Source organism: Diabrotica virgifera, chromosome 4 (genome assembly GCF_917563875.1).
Source record: "Diabrotica virgifera virgifera chromosome 4, PGI_DIABVI_V3a".
Taxonomy (NCBI): domain Eukaryota; kingdom Metazoa; phylum Arthropoda; class Insecta; order Coleoptera; family Chrysomelidae; genus Diabrotica; species Diabrotica virgifera.
In genome coordinates, this window is record NC_065446.1 from 58,534,207 (window position 1) to 58,555,331 (window position 21,125).

Genomic DNA, 21,125 nt, shown 5'->3' on the forward strand with positions numbered 1-21,125 from the left:
TAAAGTATGAAGTACCTGCCAGGTTTTAGTAAAATAAATGCAAATATAAAGCTGCTGGAAATATTTGTAATTCCAAATGCCACAGCAGCCTGTCTTGTTTTAACAAATAGATTATAATTTTTTATTTCTGCAGTATTTATAGTTTTACTTACCTTACTTTTGTAAAATGCGTTTTTTTCTTAAATTCAGATATCTTTCAAACAGTTACGACTTTGTCATTATGTACTAATATACCCAATTAAGCATTTAACCACGAGGCAGCAGGTAGAATGTGCTTTACCCGAGTAAAGCCCGAAATTTGAACTATTTAAATTATATTTCAGACTTGCATCCATCCAATGGCCCTACAGCTTAAATCGAGCCTTGGCCTCCTTTAACAAGCTTCTCCAATCATTTCGATTTACCGCTGTTCTTTTCCATGAACGCTTTCCCAGGAATTTCCTGGCATCCTCATCGACTTCGTCTTCCCATCTCTTTTTAGGTCTTCCAACAGGTCTTTTTCCCTGCTTTCTTGCATTTAGCAATTCTCTGGGGATTCTATTCTCATGAATGCGGACTACGTGCCCTGCCCACCGTAATCTCTGCAGTTTAGTGTATTGTGCTAGAGTTAGTTCGCTATATTGCTCGTATATTTCTCTATTATACCTAATTCGCCAGTTGGTATTTTCACTTATTGGGCCCAGTATCCTACCTAATAGTTTTCTTTCAAACACATCTAATGCATTGGCAGATTTCTGTATCACCACCCATGTTTCACAGCCATAACTCACTATGGGCCTGATTATTGTTTTATAGACACGGAGTTTTATTTTCCGGTGTACGTCTCGCGATTTGAATATGTGGCCCATCGCGAAATAGGCTTTATTTGCCAGCACAAGCCTTCTATTTATTTCCGGTTTTTCTTCATTGCTTGCGACCAGATCCATTCCCGGGTACGTGAATCTATTCACATGTTCTATATCGTCAATAAAGTGTTGTTGTGCCGGTCTATTTGATCTGGTTTGTATGAGTAGTTTTGTTTTATTTGTATTTATTGCTAGCCCTACTGCTTCTGCACTCTGTTTCAACTCAGCGTAGGTTTCTTCCGCTGCATTCATTGTTCTGCTCATTATGTTTATATCATTTGCGTATGCTGATAATTGGGTAGATTTAATTGTGAGTATGTTATTTCCGCTTACCGTCAACCGTCTAATTACATATTAAAGAACAAGATTAAAAAGCGTTGGAGCCAGTCCATCGCCTTGTTTCAGTCCTTGTGTTATCGTAAACGCATCAGTGATCTGTCCTTGAATTTGTTTTTGTGCTTCTGTTTCTGTCATTGTCATTTGCACTAGTCGTATTAATTTTGATGGTATGCCAAATTCTTCCAATATATTAGGTAGAATTGTTCTATCTATTGAATCATAGGCTTGTTAAAATCTACAAAGAGATTGTAAACGTCCATGTCATATTCCCATGCTTTGGCTAGTGGTAGGGGAGCCCAAGCGGGGATTTTTGCAGTTACTCGAGCGCGTCAGATTATCATATGGGGAGAAACCTGGTACCCTGCAGATGTACCTCTACCATATATTGGCTCTTAACACAGGGGAGTTCGTTAAGGGGGGCCCGAAAATAAAAATCTATCCTTAAAAAAACTCGAAATTGTCAGATTAAGATAAGGTAAGTTAAGTACATGCAAAAGAAAGTATATTTCAAAAATCTGACGATTTGGGCCGGGCGTAAGGAAATGGGCGAGTCCCAAAATTTCACAAGAATAAAGCGAATATTTCGCGAAATGAATGACAGAGAGAAAAACTAAAAAATATGTGCTCAATATTTTTTAAAAATCTATCAAATGATACCAAACACGACTTTCCACGGAGAGGGGTGGGGGGTAAATTTAATATTTTAAATACGAATCCCGCGATATTTCGCGAAATGAACATCAGATCGAAAAACTGTAAAATACACTTATTTAATATTTTTAAAAAATCTATCGAATGGCACCAAACACGATCCCCCACAGAGGTGGGGTGGGGGGTTACTTTAAAATCTTAAATAGGAGTCCCCATTTTTTATTGCAGATTTGGATTCCTTACGAAAAAATAAGTAACTTTTATTCGAAACATTTTTTCTAATTATGCATAGATGGCCTTATAATCGGAAAAAACGATTGTTGGAAATAGAAAATTAAATTAAAAAATGGCAAGCGCCCACTAAAATGGAAAATGTTATTTAACTTTTTTTGGTTTTAGGACCTACTCTTCACAACCCAATAGGTTTCCAAAGCGCTCGAGTGACTGCACATTTAGCATACTTTGCTCCCCTCCCATAGTATTTGTTTAACTGTAAATAGTTGGTCAATGGTAGATATATTTTGCCTAAACCCTGCTTGATATTTCCCGATAATTTTTTCCGTGAGAGGTTGAAGTCTTCGATTGAGGATGTTTGTGAATATTTTGTATCCCGAACAAAGTAAATAGATGCCTCTATAATTCTGACACAACAGTTTGTCTCCTTTTTTATGAATAGGGCAGATTATGCTTTTCTTCCATTGTTGGGGGATTTCTTCTTCTATCCATATCTCTTGTATTAGCTGGGACATCTGTTGTGTCAAATTCCTTCCTCCTTGCTTGAGTAGTTCTGCCGGTGTTTTATCTATTCCCGGTGCTTTATGGCTTTTTTGTATGTGGATTGCCGTTTGGACCTCATCTAGCGTTGGGGGTCTAGTTAATTCATTTTCTTCTCCATCTTCCCCCAGCTCTTGTTGTTGTATCTCCTGCCGTGCCTGCTGCTGCCTCTGTTGTTGTAATGGTGCTAGTGCCCCTTTGTTTAATACTTCCTTAAAATATGTCATTTAGGTTATCTTAATTTCGTCCATATCGCTAATGATTTCACCCTTCCTATTTTTGCAGAGTCTAGTCTTCGGTTTGTATCCCTGTCTTAAATGTTTGATAAGTTGGTATGAACTACGTGTTTCGCTTTCCTTAAACTTATTATACTACTAGTATGCCCAATTAAGCATTTAACCACGAGGCAGCAGGTAGAATGTGCTTTACCCGAGTATAGTCCGAAATTTGAACTATTTATAGTTCGGACTTACTATCGAATATTACCAATACCTCGCGGGTACTTCGTACTTTACCCGGGTAATCCTAGGATTACCCGGTTACCTAACTTTACTCGTAACATATACATATATTAGGTTTTACTTTATCGTACTACATACGCAGTATGAGTATAATAGATAAAGTTGTAGGATCTATGCAAAAAAAATTCAGATTTCAATTTTTCTCGGCGTTTTGAGTTGCTCTGAGTCTAAAAAGCAAAAAAAACATGTCGAAAGTATGTAGGTACGTAAGTATGTACGTAAGTATGTACGTACGTATGTGCCCACATACAGTGCGCTGGAATAAGTGTTACCCCCCCCCCTTATTAACTTAGTTATTTTTAGCACATAAGCGAAAAGCTCGGATAAGTCGATTTTTAAAATAATCATAGTATATTATAGCATCAATGTTTCGAACTATACGCGATCCCTCTTCAGGTGACAGGCATAATTTTGACTTTTTTTTTAATGGGAAAGTACCTCATTTAAAATCTTTTAAAATGCTGATTACAAAAATGTATATACTTTACTCCTATTTGAGAGCACAGGCGCAAAATTTCGGTCGATTTTTTTTAAACGCATTAATTTTTTTCGAATTCCGAGAAAAATAATAAGTATTTTTGAAAAATTTAAACGCAGAATGAAAGTTTAGATTATTACGGAGGGCTGAAAGTCCCTTAGACTAAAAAAGTTTCTTTTGAATGATATATTAAAAATTAAAAATCAGACTAAATTTTCTCTTTTTTCACCCCTGTGACATTAAACTAAACATTATAGAAGTTCTTAGGGACTCTCGACCCTCGATAATACTGTAATATTTCATTCTGTGTTTAAATTTTAAAAAAATACTTATTAGTTTTATCAGGATTCGAAAAAAATGAATACCTACATTTAAAAATAATTCGACCGAAATTTTGCGCCTACGCTCTCAAATAGGATTATAGTATTATAATCTCAAATTAAATTATTATACATTTTTGTAATCAGTATTTCAAAAGCTTTTAAATAAGGTATCACATGATGTACTTTCCCATTTAAAAAAATCAAATTATGCCTGTCACCTGAAGAGGGATCGCGTAAAGTTCGAAACATTGATTGTATAATATACTAAGACTATTTTAAAAATCGACCTGTCCGAGCGTTTTGCTTATGTGCTAAAAATAAATAAGTTAATAAGGGGGGGGGGGGCAACACTTATTCCAGGGCACTGTATCTGTATGACCGATATGAAAAAACTACTAGACCGATTTCGATGAAATTCGGTATGGGTAAATTTAAAAGAATTTTGTCGAGAAACTAAGCTTTTAAAATAAATCTCTCAAAGGGGGGCCGAAATAGGGGTTATTTATGGGCCATTTTTTGCAAATTATGACCTAAACGAATGAAAATTAGTGCAAAGTTAGCTCATATGTAGGCGAATGGAAATACGGAATTTGATAATTCCAAAATCAAAATACATATTATGTTTTAGAAAAAGTCATGGGTTACCTATATTTAAGGTGTCAAAATTTGACATAACTTTGAACTAAATTTTCTCAAAATAGGCTTCAAGGAATTTGTGCATTTTTTTTATCAAAACTTTCCAGAAAGCTTATTTCTACTCATGTTTTATTTTTGAATTTGATTTAAAATCTATATTTCAAATTTTGTCATTCAAATTTTGCGATTAAACTTTGCAATTTACGAATCTGCACCTTTTACTTTAAAAGATTCATAACTTTTACTAGAATAAGATTAAAAGCTTAAAGCAGAAACCATTGTCTTCAAAAAAGTGAGCGACATATAGTGTAAAAACTTTAAAATAAAATATTAAAACGGACCAAAGTTGTAGCGAGCTAAACGCAAAAAAACGTAATTTAATTATTTTTTATTTTTAGGGTACAATTGCAATTTTGACAATATTCCCCCACTTAAAATTTAAAATAAATTTCATTTTCGTTTTCATCACGGTCAAAAACATAATCTAAGACCAAAATTAGCCATTCTCCACCCATGGTCAGTATCTCGAAAAATAAGCGTTATATTGGAGATTTGTAATGTCGACATTAAAAGTTGCTCTATTTTTTTTCTATAAAAAATTTGGATCTAAAATTTACCAAAAAACTTCTTTGTACTCTCTGCTTTAACATAAACGTGATTAAGAAGCTAAATTTTAAACTTCGTCACACAACTTTTGCGATTAAACTTTACAATGCACAAATCCGCACCTTTTACTTTGAAAAATTCATAACCTTTATCAGGATAAGAATAAAAGCTTAAAACAGCTACCGCTGTCTTCAGAAATGTTAGAGCTATATACTGTAAAAATTTCAGAAAAAATATTAAAATCGAACAGAGTTGTAGCGAGGTAAACGCAAAAAAACGTGATTTCTTTTTTTTTTATTTTTAGGTTAAATGTTCTCCCACATAAAATTCAAAATAAACTTCATTTTCGTTTTCAGCACCCTCGAAAACATAAAGTGTAAATAAAATTAGCATTCACCCCTCCGTGGTCAATATCTCGAAAACTAAGCGCTTTTTTAAGGGTGTTCTGCTCGTGTATATTGTTTGAGAAATAAAACAGCGAAAGAAACAAGAGAAAAGCTGAATACATATTATTATAGGATTAACGCTTTAAACTACACTGTCAGATTAGGTTCCGTAATAGCCATATATCTATATTGGGTGAACTACGTACTGGACGGTTCCCCGACGCAGTTACACCAGAAAATTTGAAGACATAAGAATTAGTAAAAAACGCACTAATACATAATATTTTCAACGTAGTTTTGACATTGACCGCAAACATAACCATGAGACCACTTCTCTGCAGTGTTTGGGCCTTATGAATAAAGCGCGATCCGTCAAACGTTAATAGGCCTTGGGCCCGCATATACAATTATTATTTATGACCACACCGTTGAAACTTTTTGTACTTGTTATTTGGGTGGAGTCGGACAAATTTTGAGCTTGGCGCATTATGGTAGTGGGGCGTTTGTCTGTCAAGCGGTGACGAAGTTGTCAATTTTATGCAAGAAAAAAATTTATTACCACATTGGTCATTCTATTTTAATCAATGGATTTTATCATATAAACAACGAAAACAATTTTGTCGGACAAAAATATTGGGGCATATGACGCGTCGGACACGCTAAATATGTCAAATTTATGAAAATAATAAATTTATTACCACATCGGTAATTTTAACGGTATCTATCATAAAACCTTTTTACAATAATGTGGTAACCTTGTCGGACAATTTTCACGGGGCATATGCGCAGTCGGACGCGCCGAAGATGTCAATTTCCTGAAAATTTTTTATTTATTACCACAGATGTCATTTTTATTTTGTACTGTTCTTTTACATGTGTAATGCATATTGGATCACTTGTCGGACAAAAATAATGGGGCGTTTTGGTACAATTAAAAGAAAAAGTAATTTTTATGCATACAGGGTGTTTGGTAAAGAATGGGCCATAGCTTAACCTCAGGTTCCTGAGGTTAAAATAGGCCGATTTAAGCTAACTTACCTTAGTACAAAGTTTATAATAGCCGAGATACAGGGTGTCAAAGTTAAACTTTTTTTTTATTTATTATTTAATATTTCCTGATAGGTATGAGATAACAACATGTAATTTTACATTTGGGGGTTTCTTGGGTCGAGAAATCTAAATTCCTTACCAAAAATTATGCATTGCCCAGAGGGCGCCACATATGCCTTTCAGCACTCATTTATTACGTTCAATTTTTTTTATCCCTCACTCTGTATAATTTTGACATTAAAATTTTTATTTTCCTATTAGTTTTACTTAAAAAAGGTATACTTCTTTCATCTTCCTAAACTCAACCGTTTTCGAGATAAACGCATTTTAAATATGCGATACACCATCATTTTTAGCATAATATCATTAAAGTTACACCCGAAAAATAACTTAAAATTTATGAAAATAATAAATTTATTACCACATGGATAATTTTAACGGTATCTATCATAAAACCTTTTTACAATAATGTGGTAACCTTGTCGGACAATTTTCACGGGGCATATGCGCAGTCGGACGCGCCGAAGATGTCAATTTCCTGAAAATTTTTTATTTATTACCACAGATGTCATTTTTATTTTGTACTGTTCTTTTACATGTGTAATGCATATTGGATCACTTGTCGGACAAAAATAATGGGGCGTTTTGGTACAATTAAAAGAAAAAGTAATTTTTATGCATACAGGGTGTTTGGTAAAGAATGGGCCATAGCTTAACCTCAGGTTCCTGAGGTTAAAATAGGCCGATTTAAGCTAACTTACCTTAGTACAAAGTTTATAATAGCCGAGATACAGGGTGTCAAAGTTAAACTTTTTTTTTATTTATTATTTAATATTTCCTGATAGGTATGAGATAACAACATGTAATTTTACATTTGGGGGTTTCTTGGGTCGAGAAATCTAAATTCCTTACCAAAAATTATGCATTGCCCAGAGGGCGCCACATATGCCTTTCAGCACTCATTTATTACGTTCAATTTTTTTTATCCCTCACTCTGTATAATTTTGACATTAAAATTTTTATTTTCCTATTAGTTTTACTTAAAAAAGGTATACTTCTTTCATCTTCCTAAACTCAACCGTTTTCGAGATAAACGCATTTTAAATATGCGATACACCATCATTTTTAGCATAATATCATTAAAGTTACACCCGAAAAATAACTTAAAATTTATGAAAATAATAAATTTATTACCACATGGATAATTTTAACGGTATCTACCATAAAACCTTTTTACAATAATGTGGTAACCCTGTCGGACAATTTTCACGGGGCATATGCGCAGTCGGACGCGCAGAAAATGTCAATCTCCTGAAATTTTTTTATTTATTACCACAGATGTTATTTTTATTTTGTACTGTTTTTTTACATGTGTAATGCATATTGGATCACTTGTAGGACAAAAATAATGGGGCGTTTTGGTACAATTTAAAAAAAATTAAATTTTATACATTTTTGACTTCATATTAAATTACGTATTCTTCGGCTCATATTACCCGTATGCGCGCCAATGGTGAATATTAAATTCTTAACTGTAGTTAAAAAATGTGCAATAACTACCTCTTAAAACCCACCAAATTTCATTTGCATATCTCAACTGGTTTTAAAGCAATAAATAAATCGTCAGTTTGTCAGAAAAACTTCAACACCCCCTATCTCGGAAACGATGCATTTGTGGACATACGTTTTTCTCGTAAAGCAAACTGACTTTATTTTGTCATGCACAATTACTCCTTAAAGTTTGCCATTTAAAAACACACTTTGTCTATGAAAAACATGGCTAGTTTTTAAAGTCCTTAACTTTTTTATTATCCAACATAAACGAATTAATGAAAAAACTGAATGTTGAGAAGGAATGAGGCTATGAGCTATGTTGAGATGCTAGAATATTCCACGGGGTGATGCGAACTTTGAGAAAAAACACAGTTTGATTCATACACTAGGTTTGCAATAAAAATTATGTGTGTACCGACAATATTACTACAGGGATATTGCTAAAGAATAAGGCGCTAATGTTACGAAAAAATCACTTAAATCGGACAAGAGGTTTATAAAATACAAACCATCAAAAATAACCCATTTTTAAGGTGGTTGATTAATTTTGGTCCAGAGTGTACATATACAGGGTGTTTGGTAAAGAATGGGCCATAGCTTAACCTTAGATTCCTGAGGTTAAAATAGGTCGATATAAGCTAACTTACCTTAGTACATAAGTTGATAATAATCTACATACAAGGTGATAAAGTTAAACTTTTATTTTATTTATTCTTGAATATTTCCTAACAGGCATGGGATAATAACACGAAATTCGGTAAGCAGGGGTTTTTCGGGACAATAAATCTAAATTTGCCACCAAAAATGATATATTATCCAGAGGGCGCCACATACGCCTTTCAGCGCTCATTTAATAGATTCAATTGTTTTATTTCTCACTCTACATACCTTTTGAATCAACACTTTTATTCTCTTAACATTTATACTTAAAAAAGGTTACTATATTCATCTCGTTAAACTCAACCGTTTTCGAGATAAACATTTTCGATAAGCATTTTAAGTCTGCGAGGCAATATAATTTTTTGCATAATATTGTAGTTAAAGACGAAAAATAACTTAAAACCATAAAATTTTTTTAAAAACGTATTGCAATTTCTTCAAATGGAATTTGCGATGCACTGACATAAAAATGAAAACTGGCACAATTATTATGGTTTCAAGTTGGTTTTTCGGGTGTAACTACAACGATATTATGGAAAAAATTATGTTGTATCGCAGAGTTCAAATGCGTCTATCTCAAAAACAGTTGAGTTTAGCGAGATGAATGTAGTATACCTTTTTTAAGCAAAAATATTCAGAAAATAAAAGTTTTGATTCAAAAAGTATGTACAGTTGGGGAAAAAAAAATTGAACGTATTAAATTGGCGCTGAAAGACGTACGTAGCGCCCTCTGGGTAATACATCATTTTTGGTAGCAAATTTAGTTTTCTCATCCGAAAAAACTCCCGCTTGCCAAATTTTGTGTCATTATCCTATGCCTGTCAGGAAATATTCAACAATAAATATAATAAAAGATTAAATTTGACACCCTGTATTTCGGTTGTTATTATCAACTTTCGTACTAAGGTAAGTTAGCTTAAATCGACCTATTTTAAGCTCAGAAATCTAAGTTTAAGCTATGACCCAATCTTTACCAAACACCCTGTATTCAAATTTATTAATTTTGTAAAGCAAACAAATTAAGTACCTAGTTTGTCAGTTTGTTTACATATAGAGAACTGTCAAAGCGTATGCATTTGACTCGACATTGGTCACTGCGAGTGTGCCACCTTTATCGCGAATGCCATATCGCGATTCTATTGGTTAAAAATCTGTATCGTAATGAAAATCTGTATCATAATGAAGTTCATTATGATCCAGGTAGTGAAATCATAATTGACATAATATATTGTATGACAATAGAAAAAGTAGTTGTATAGTATAGTGGCTTTAATATATTTTTTAAATAAATAAAAATGCAGTGTTTTTTGTGTAAACATTTAAGTGCCCAAACAAAAGATTTTAAAGGTATCCAGGATAAAGTAAAAGAATTCTCTAATAAAACGTGGTTGTCATGTACTACATCTTTGAAAGCCCGTCAACAACATCAGCATCAATGGAATGATGTTGAATTGCCAGAAAATTGGGATAATAATGAAATAGGATATCATTCACAATGTTATAAAAAATTTATTGTTAAAAAACAATTTCTTCTTCCTGAAAGGTAAGAATTTTTATCATATTTTCTTTAAATTGTTAATTGCAATATTATTTTGTAATTAAATTTTTTTCTATTTTTCTTTTTCACATTTCGTGTATACCTAAATGCTTATTCTGGTATAATTTATTTTATATTAAGGTATAACTTTATAGAATGTTAATATACATGTGTGTTCAATCAGAGATGTGTACCTCTGGTTCAACTATGAAAGTATATTAATTTATAAAATTTGTTAAAAAATATAGCAAATTTGTATGTTTATTAAATAATATTTTAAATGTTTTAAAGAAAATTCAAGAACGCGTATTTGTTTAGATGGGGTTTATGCAAAATATTCAAAGTGATTAATTTTGTTTGGGATTTATATAAAATATTAAAAGTGATAATAATAAGCAAATGATATTAATTTTGAAGACACGCTTGGTTGGGGCGGCACGGACTGAACGTAGAAAACGTCTGACGAAAAAGTATTACACAGTGAGGACGTTTGAGTTGGAATAAATTCATTTTCTCGAGAACTGGAGACTGGAGAAAAATCCTGAAATAGGTCGATTTTTATTTGTAAATTATAATTTTTTGGCATATATCTCATATTAGTGACGTCATCTATCTGGGCGTGATGACGTAATCGATGATTTTTTTAATGAGAATAGGGGTGGTGTGATAGCTCATTCGAAAGGTTATTCATTGCTCTATTCACTAAGATAAACATTAACATAATTATTTATACAGAGTGCACAATGTTTTTTTAATTAAATTAAATCACACAATAAAAATAATAATATGTAATTTATTTCATTCAAAATACATTTTACTATTGTTAGAAAAAACGCAAAAACATTTATATCACAAAAAAACATTGTTTCTCGCTTAAACTAGATGTTCAAACTCCCAAGTGGCAGGTGGGTGGTAGCTTTAACATTGACTATAAGAGAAAATCAATGTTTTTTTTCAAATTAACATTTTTTTCGGTTTTGTGACAGCAGTAAAACGTATTTTGCATTAAATAAATTACGTACATTCTTCTTTTTGTCTCAATTAATTTAATTCACAACATTTTTTGGGCATCCTGTATAAATAAGTTTATATTAGTGAATAGAGAATTGAAAAACCTTTCGACTGAGCTATCACACAACCCCTATGCGTATAATGTATTATATAATTTACAGTGTGGCGACGTGGAAACTACACATGGACTTTTTATTATAGATAGAATATAATGAGGAATCCTATGTCTAGTTTGAACAAAAAAAATACACTCGCTTCTTGTCTTCTATAAAATCCTGAAGACACCATCTGTGACCTTTCGTCAGATAAAATAAAGGTTCAGCACGTGTAGCACGAATCAAGCGGAAGTAAAGGTATTGTTTTTAAAACAATGTTTGAATTAATGTCACTTTATAATAAACAATTATAATTCGGATTTATTGGAAATTGCAATTTTTTGTTTAAATATTCTTCTTCTGCTGTTAAAAACAAATCTAACTAATTTTGAATTTCGAAATTCCGATAATATTTGATTATTTCAAATGAATTAATTAATTTTTTTTTCAGTTCATTTTATTTGTTAAAATTAAATAACCAATTAAATGCTACACGTTTTGTGTTATAATTTAGTTGTTTATTGCTATGATTCAAAAAACCCTGGATAATTTTCAGCAATTTTTCTTTTCTCTTATCTTTGTTTTTTGATTATACATAAAATTTTCAATTAACAGTTTAATAAAGTTCAAATGTTAACCATAAATACCTATCGGTCATTAATCGGTTAATTTGTTGCTAAAATCTGATAATTTATTTATTCCAAGACGAAAAATAATGTAAAGGGCCATAACTTTTTGAAAAAAATCGCAGTACTTAATTTAAGTTGAATTCTCTTTTTGAATACCTATATTTTCATATAAAATTAAAAACAATCTAAAAAAATTTTTATAACCCTTTTTTATTGCTTTAAAAATGTTGTTAAATTTTCTTTATAAATAGGGGCTGAGATAGCCATTTTTTTTAAATCGCTGCCACTTTGTTCAACAATTAAAAAATGAAACTGGCGGCATTAAAAAAAAACAAGCTATTTTTTATCAAGAAATAAATATAGTATACGTTTTTTCGAGCAACGGCATGCCGAGATATTGGCATGGTGGTGGGGAAATTCTCCCTCCGGCTGATGTGACTCACAAAAAATTGAAGGCTATTTTTGCAATAACAATTCAACGAAATTAAACTTATAAACGCTCAAATTAAAGGTTAATCGATGTAGATTCTCGTGATATGCGGCTTTAATCAAAAACGTGCATTTTGGACCCTGTTAGAAAAAAGTGTTATAAAAATATAAAAACCAAAAATTTGGGCGTTGCATTTTATGCAGGGTATCTTCTGACATCGCCCTTTATAACCCAGCATAGGTTTCATAAATTCCCGAATTAAAGCATAAAATGACCTCTGATATTCCCCATACATAAAATGTATTAAGTAACTTTTCACAGTATACATGGTGCATATTTGCATATACATTAGGGTGGTCGTTATTTCCCAAATTTAAACGTTTCCTTTTCCTAAGCCTTACATCGATAGCTTACCCCCCAAAAATAAGATTTCAGCTGTTTTCTCCGAATGAACCGATTTTAATAAATCTTATAATGTTATATTTTGTTTACTTATATGTCTTGTTTCATAAAATACTATAAATTGACCAAAAAAGCCGTAGGTATACAAAGTATTGAAGAAAAAAAATTAAAAAGTACGCCACTTTTATTTTTTCTCATACATTTTTTATGTTCATTAAGGTATCAGAAAAAAGGAAAAATCTTTAATTCAATGTAATATTTCATATTGTTAGTTTAAATTCATATTGTTCTTATTTCCAAAAAAAAAATAAAATAAAAGTCAAGTATTTTGAAGTACTATTAAGATCACATTTTTAATTAAACAAAAAGAAACATAAGTTTCAAAACATTAGATACTTCAATATTATTTGGTTTTTTAAGTTTGTTTTAATTAACATGTTTACATGATACTTTTTTTTAAGTGAGACTCCCTCAACATCAGTGGGTGCAACAATTTCGTCTGTTGATGAAGCAGATAACTTGAAAACAAATTCTTCAAATTTATCCACTTCATGGTTGGTTTGGTATGTTTTTTATTTATATACATATTTATATAAATGTTACGTAATAAAATTATATTGCAGTGAAGCAGCAGTGTCATATTTATCGACTGAAGATTATTCGACTAACTCGTCTTTTTCATCGGCAGCAATTAATTTGGAACCAGTTAATGTTTCTGTTAAGTGAGTATTTTTTAATTATTAAATCTTATTTTTTAACAATTTTTTGTACATTAAATTTTTATGTAATAATATTTTGTTTTAATTACAATTGTAATTTTAGATGTACAAGACAACAATTATCGAGAGATGCAGATGACATTGAAAATGCAGATGAAATGGAGGTGGATAATGACATTGTTGATGATAGTATCGTTGAAAATGAACAAAAATGTCAAGAAAAATGTTTTTTTTGTGGAAACATAAGTATTAAATGGAAAGGACGCAAATTATATTGTAGCCAAACAAAACATAAAATCAGATTTTTTGATAGAATTCGAAGCTACGCAACTGAAATGAATGATGTAGAAATGCTAATGTCAATTCACGAAGAAGTAAATAATGAAAATATTATGTTATTCTATCATCAAAGATGCAGTTTAAAATATTTTTCAAATTTTAAAGCTTATACAAACAAACCACCTACAACTATTTGGACAGATACACGTGGTTACAACGAGATTGCTCGTAAACAGTTGATTCAGTATATTGAAAAGGAAGTTGTAAGCGAATCAAAAATTTTCTCTGTCACTTATTTGCAAGATATATACATTTTATTTTTGCAAGAAGTCTATGAGTCTGAAGGAAAAGACTTCCCTGAAAACCTGATAACGACTAATACTCTAAGACAATATATGGAAATACATCTGAAAAAAAAAATTAAGTTTGAATATTTTTCAAAGAAATGGTTTGTTATGTCAGTGAATACGGATTTAGAAAATATCAATGATGATGAAATCCTTGACATAATTTTTGAGCAAGAATGTCGTGAATTTGCAATTAAATATAGAAAAAAAATCTTGCAAATTAAAAAAAAGCCTTTACCAGATTTTCTTGACGCTGAAGCTCTAAATAAGGGTGAATGCGACATTCCAAATTGGCTGAATGTGTTCTGGAAAACGGCATTGAGTGGAACTAAAGTAGAGACCGAAAGAATCGAAAGATTAACCGCGTGCTTGGCATCCGATTCGATTTATTCCATTACCAAAGGTAATATAAAGCCTCGTAAACAAATTATTTTTGGTATGTCAATGAAAAGTCTTACTGGCAATGTAAAGGTAATGGAAATATTAAATAGGTGCGGTTATTCAATCAGCTATTCAGGTTTAGCGGAATTAGAATCTTCTGCAGCTTACTCGTGCATTGCGAATGGACAAACGTGTCCTTCGGGCCTAATTCCGACTTCTTCCTTAGCATGTGGAGTCGCTTGGGATAATTATGATAGATTCGTTGAAACACAATCAGGCAAAAATACACTTCATGATACAGTTGGAATCGCTTATCAGGATATTCCTGCAGCTAACCATTTGATTGCTCAGGAATCCCATAACAGCTCAAACGTTCAGGAACAAAATTTAGCACTGAATCTTCGAAATAAAAGTAATCGAAGAAAAAGATCTTTTGAGTCGTTTGAAACTGAAAATTTACCACCAACGAAACAAAAACGTCCTGAATTTATCTCAAATAATAAAGAATCTGCGAGCACTAATCCAACTACTACTGTAAGTTTAGAATCTACGAACACTGATCCACCTACTAGTAACGAAGAATTATTTATAAATGAAGATAATACCCAAGGCGTAGAAACATCTTCAACTTCAGATAACGAAAAGTGCGTTTTACTTTTCAAACAAATAAACTTTTGTTGGATTTTTTCCCACAAACTTCATCTACAGAATGTACCTATGTGGGTAGGATACAATGCAAAGATTTCTAACGATAATTCAACTATTCAAAAAATAGATTATTTGACCCAAATCAATGATTCTCCTACAGATCCACGAGTCATAAAAGAAACAATGCGTCTTAGCTTAAAAATTGCTTCTGAGTGTGGAAAAAAATACTTCAATGTTACTTATGATTTGGCCATTGCTAAAATAGCTTTAAAAATTCAATCAGCTGAAGAAGAATTCAAAAATCTATTTATTCATTTAGGATCATTTCACATTATGCTATCGTTTTTTAAAGCTGTAGGCAAATTCATTAATGGATGTGGTTTAACAAACATGCTTGTTGATGCCGAAGTTTTAGCGAATGGATCTATAAATACATTTCTTACTGGTAAACATTTTAATCGCTGCTGTAAAATTCATCCAATAATTTCACTTGCACTTCAACTATTGCACGTAGAATTTTTTTTAGAAAATAAACAGTATGATTTAGAAACAATTAAAACCTACTTAAAACATTACTCAGAAAATGAAAATGAAAATCCAGTGATAAATAATGAATTATGTCACAAAATTTTTGAAGATTATGCACAATTTAAGAAAGATACTTTACAAGGGAACCATGGAAAGACACCTCAAATTTTTATGATGTACATACAATTGATAGATTATTACCTAATGCTTGAATTTAGTATCCGAACTGCTAATTTTGACATTTACAAATATGTCTTGGAAAAAATGACAAACATTTTTTTCGCTTTCAATCATCAAAATTATGCCAGATACTTAACCATATATTTAAACAAATTAGAAAAGATTGAAGAAACTCATCCTGGTTTGATACAAGAGTACGGAGATTGCTTCTTTGGCATAAGAAGGACCACAAAGCCATTTTCAAGAAACCCCATCGACATAACACTAGAACAGACTATAAATGCACATGCTGCTTCTAGATCATCAGGCATTATAAATATGACAAATTCTGTGGGTGCTCGGCAAAAATGGGCTATTACCCATTCACTGCGTACTAACATGATTTCGAAATTAATGGATTTCTGCAATTTGTATTCAAAGGATGATATAACCAAAGATTTAAGGAAATCTTCTATCTGTCACAGCAATAAAAATGTTGAAAATTTGTTAACTATAATACAGCAATGTACGAATCCTTTTTCAAGCAATTTATCTCAAGAGAATTTGTACAATATATCTTCAGGGCAATCAGTATCTGAAGATATTTACACATTCTTATCTAATATTGAAACTACAGGAGAGCTGCAACGAATTAAATTTATTACTGAATCTCAAATAGACCCAGAAAGGTTTGACAAGGCTATTTTAAAAAACACTGTTGTTAATTTTGCTTCAAAATGTGTCAAAAAAGTAAAAATTAATGGAAAAGTCAAAGAAGTTACCATTCAAAGAGACATTTTTGGAAGATTATTGTATGCGTCGCTGCAAAGCCATATAGATCTAAAAGAAGCGTTGAAATATCCGCTGACGCCTATTCCATTTTCTTTATGCCACTCTGACGGATCTATTTGTAAAACCCAAAAATCAGTGATTTTCGAGGAGTTGAAGTCATATCAGGTAAACCTTTTTAAGAAATAAGTATAGTAAAATCTGCCATATCCGGATCAATGTGGCGACAGACCGATCCGGATATGAAAAAATCCGGATATCAAAACCACTTCTTTTATAGTCTCTGAAACGTTTTCTCCTTCATATATTTCAGTAATCAGCGCTGTCAATAACGTTCGTCGATGGACACGTTTTATAGATTCTACAATACATTATTTCGCCATATTTTAGTTCTTTTGGGTCGGTTGCATTGTCCAACAGCAGGACTGCCTTTCTCCGGGGATTTTGGTAGATACGGACGGCAGAACCACCTGGATATGGGGAGGTCCGGATATGAGCGGGTACGGATGTGGCAGGTTGTACTGTATTTAAAAAAATTAAAATTAATATAAATGTTTAATAAAATCAATTATTAACAATAAACTTTTTAATTTACCAGGAAGAGAATGGCAATCCTCCGAAAGCCGATATCCATATCTACGATGGCTTCTATTTGCTCCACACATTGAAAAATGTACCTAATACATACGGGAAAATTTCAATGTATATTTTTAAGCTGTTGGTATCAGATAAAAAAGAAGTCCACATTATATTTGACAAATTCAACGATCCAAGTATAAAAGATTATGAACACCGCCAAAGAGGAGAGGATGATACCGTTCATAGCGTGCATAAAAACAATAAGCGACCCTCTGATTTTGGGAAACTGTTAAGAAGTAAAAATTTCAAAGAAAGTTTCGTTGAATTTTTAATCGATGATTGGACTGATGATTGTTTTGTTATTTTATGCCAAGATAAAATAGTCAAGTTAAGTTATGGAACTTCCTGTTACTCTTACCAAGTACATGAAAATCATATTAAAAAAACTACAGATTACAACTTATGTTGCTTTCACGAAGAAGCAGATACCAAGATTATGTACCACATATGCCAACTGCCTAATAATTACAACGTTGAAGTCCATTGCACTGACTCGGATATACCAGTAATTATTCTTGCAAATATGAAATATTTAAAAGCAGATATTCAAATTACGGTAAATATGTGTTCGAACAAAAAAAGAGAGTATTTGAATATGAATAAAATTTACCAAGGATTAGGTGACAAATTAGCAAGAGCCCTAACCGTTTGTCACATATTTACGGGTAATGATTTTAATCCAGCTTTTTACAGAAAAGGGAAAAAAAGACCATTTGCCATACTAAAAAAAAAACAATCGTATCAAGATGCTTTTATGCAGCTACTAGAAACGGTGCCGAAATATTTGGATACAGAACACGAAGTATTTAAATCTATTGAAGAGTATGTATGCCAAATATATAGTTTAAATACAAAAAATGATATCGATAAAGGCAGATTCGAAGTATTTGAAAGAAAATATAAAAATAAAAATGAAAATGACAAAATTTGGAGAAAAAACCTAAAAGGGTTCGACGCATCAAATCTTCCACCAACCAAAAAAGAGTTATTGCAACATATAAAACGAACCATTTATATCAGTAACGTGTGGTGCAATGCTCACCTGAGGCGACCTACAGACCTTGATATTCAAGAGTGCGGGTGGTTAAATATCGATGGCAGCTTTGAGTTTTTTTGGTTCGATGGCGAGCAGTGTCCCACATTCCGAGAGATAGCTGCTCATTCAGGTAATATATTTATAATTACATTAAAAATTTAATCTATTACGCTGATATTAAGGTTTTTCTCTGTATGTCTGCTTTTCTGCTTTTTTATATTTTAAAATTTGATATTTTAAAGAATTTTAAAATTAAACCATTTTTATTTAAAAAATCGAAACAATTACTTGCATTAAGTCCATTTTACTTAACTTTTAACTACACGCGGTGGCGTATTTTGAACGCCAGATATAAGAATTCTACTGAAAATATATTTAAAAAATTAATTTTTGACCTAGTTTATCTATCTAACCTATCACTGGAATGTGCTTTACAATTGGTTTTAGTTTCGTTGGAATCGGCGTTCTGAGAAAGCCGTAATTACCAGTTTATTATTTGTTGTTTATGGTGGTGTACAAAATACGCCATGATTGCAGTAATGTACGTAATTCTTTCAATAATTGTTTTTTAGTCATTATGGCACAAAATATATTTTTCTTTATAAACAAAACTTTTTCTCATGTAAAAAAATCATGTTTCAAAAAATTTTATATTAATAATTTTATTTTTGATTAGGTTCCAGCTTGAAATCCCAATTGACTTACTGAGAAGGAACTCAAAGCATTCGCTAATGCCGATTAAGGTTAATAACAAACAACTAAGTGTATTTAAAAAAAAATAAACAAAACCGTTGCTTTTAAGTGGTGCCAAGCCAAAAAGTACGCCACGCGTGTACTTATGTTATGACATGATGCGCGAGTAGTTAAAGGGAAAAATGCTTTAGTTTAATAAGTCTAACAGTTTTCATTACTTTTTTTTTTAATAAAATGTTTCATTTATTAGTTTCCACTTCTGATGATCAGGATGAGGGGGAGCCGTCTTCCGATGAGAGTGAAGATGAACAAAATTTGTACCTATCTGAAGATTCAGAATTTGAAGATAACGATAATTAATCAACAATTTATGTATTTTTAAGAATTATTTGTTACATAATATTTGATGTTTTTTTCATTGTATATGTATACAAGAATAAAAAAACTGCTAAACGCCGTAAAAATGAGTGGCGCATACAATATTCCAGCTACAAATGAACTGATATAAATATTACGTGGCGCAAGAATGTATTTTCATTTTGATCGAAAATAAAATTCTAGTTTTATTTTAAAAGATGTTTCCATAATCATGCTCATTTGTAGCTGGAATATTGTATGCGCCACTTATTTTTACAGCGTTTAGCAATTTTTTTATTCTTGTATCAGGAGTTTTTCAAAGTTATTTATAAATTAAATGTATGAATTTAAATGTATTGTTTCTCGATTCCACGTTTAGTCAAGGGCGGATCTGTTTTGAGATAGACGTTGAGAGGTAACTCAATTTTTTTTGCAGAAATTGCTTGAAAATAAATCAAATAATATTATTTGAGTTATCTTCCCTCTCAAAAAGGTCCGGAACATTGTTTAAATAATCAAAATGTCAAGAATTGAAGGAAAAATTCGATTTTTTTCTTCGTTTTTGATTATAACTTTAAAAGTATTCATTTCCGAGAAAAGTTGTACTGACATAAAAGTTGCGTAATTCAATTTACTACAATATAGAATTGGTTAAAAATTTAAAAAATAGTCACCCTAGTTGCAAAATAGCAATAATTGCGAAAAAACCATACAAAAACAAGTATTCGCATTTTACGTTTTTCAACCATTTATGCTACACTTAGGACCTTCATATTTCATCCAGAAAAACTTTATGATACAGTAAAACAATACTGTAAATTTCATTAAGATCGGTTCAATAGATTTTGCAAAATAAATTTTGCAATATTGCTTTCGGAAAAAAAATTCATTTTTTCAAAATGTTACAGGACTGAAAATAAAGCAGATAGCAAGTTGAATTTTTTTTTCCTTATAGAAGTGTACTGTACCTTTCATTTGCAATTTTCAAAATTAAAATCGATTAATTACCACGGCGTCAGAAAATTTTTGAAATAAACAATAATTTTTGGTGCTACGCGCAGGACAGCGGTGTTTGATTCACACAGGTTGATTTCCACCAAAATTTCTTCCAATCTTTATCTAATATATTATTTTCTTACTCTATATTTTATTGTATTTTAATTTTTTAATTCCACAAAAATCAAACTTATTTTATTATTGTTTGTGAAATATTGTTTAAACAATTGCATATGTTTAAAAATAATAAACTTTTATTATTTAAGTTAAAATATATGAACAAAGAAAGTTTTTGCTAATAAAAGTGTTATTTCAAAGGATAGAGTATGTGTTTTTATTTTGCAATAAACAAATTTATTTATTTATATCGAAATGTCATAATAATTAAAATGTATCAATCATTATCAAAGGTCATTGGAATGCCCAATCAGAGCAACCTATCCGCTGACCTGCGCGTAGCACCAATAATTAATGTTTATTTAAAAAAATTCCTGACGCCGTGGTGTTAAGCGATTTTAATTTTGCAAAATTGCAAATGAAAGGTATAGTACACTTCTATATGCAAAAAAAAATTTCAACTTGCTATCTGCTTTATTTTCAGTCCTGTAACATTTTGAAAAAATGAAT

General features: G+C 31.4%; 2 protein-coding genes across 2 annotated transcripts in view; one reads left to right on the forward strand and one right to left on the reverse strand.

Annotated features, from left to right (window-relative positions):
* LOC114332274 (transcription factor Dp-1) overlaps positions 1–21,125 on the reverse strand; it is a 487,697-nt gene that overhangs the window by 277,590 nt on the left and 188,982 nt on the right. The gene's annotated exons all lie outside the window — the stretch shown is intronic.
* On the forward strand, positions 16,991–19,847 carry LOC126883027 (uncharacterized). Its single transcript, XM_050648212.1, has 2 exons — positions 16,991–18,582; positions 19,396–19,847. The coding sequence occupies exons 1-2, from the start codon at positions 17,478–17,480 to the stop codon at positions 19,503–19,505; spliced, it is 1,215 nt and encodes a 404-aa protein (XP_050504169.1). The 5' UTR covers positions 16,991–17,477; the 3' UTR covers positions 19,506–19,847.

Coding starts and splice junctions, on each gene's coding strand:
- LOC126883027 (XM_050648212.1), top strand. CDS start 17,478: ATGTATATTTTTAAGCTGTTGGTATCAGATAAAAAAGAAGTCCACATT. Junction 18,583..19,395: donor AGAGATAGCTGCTCATTCAG/GTAATATATTTA, acceptor TTCATTTATTAG/TTTCCACTTCTGATGATCAG.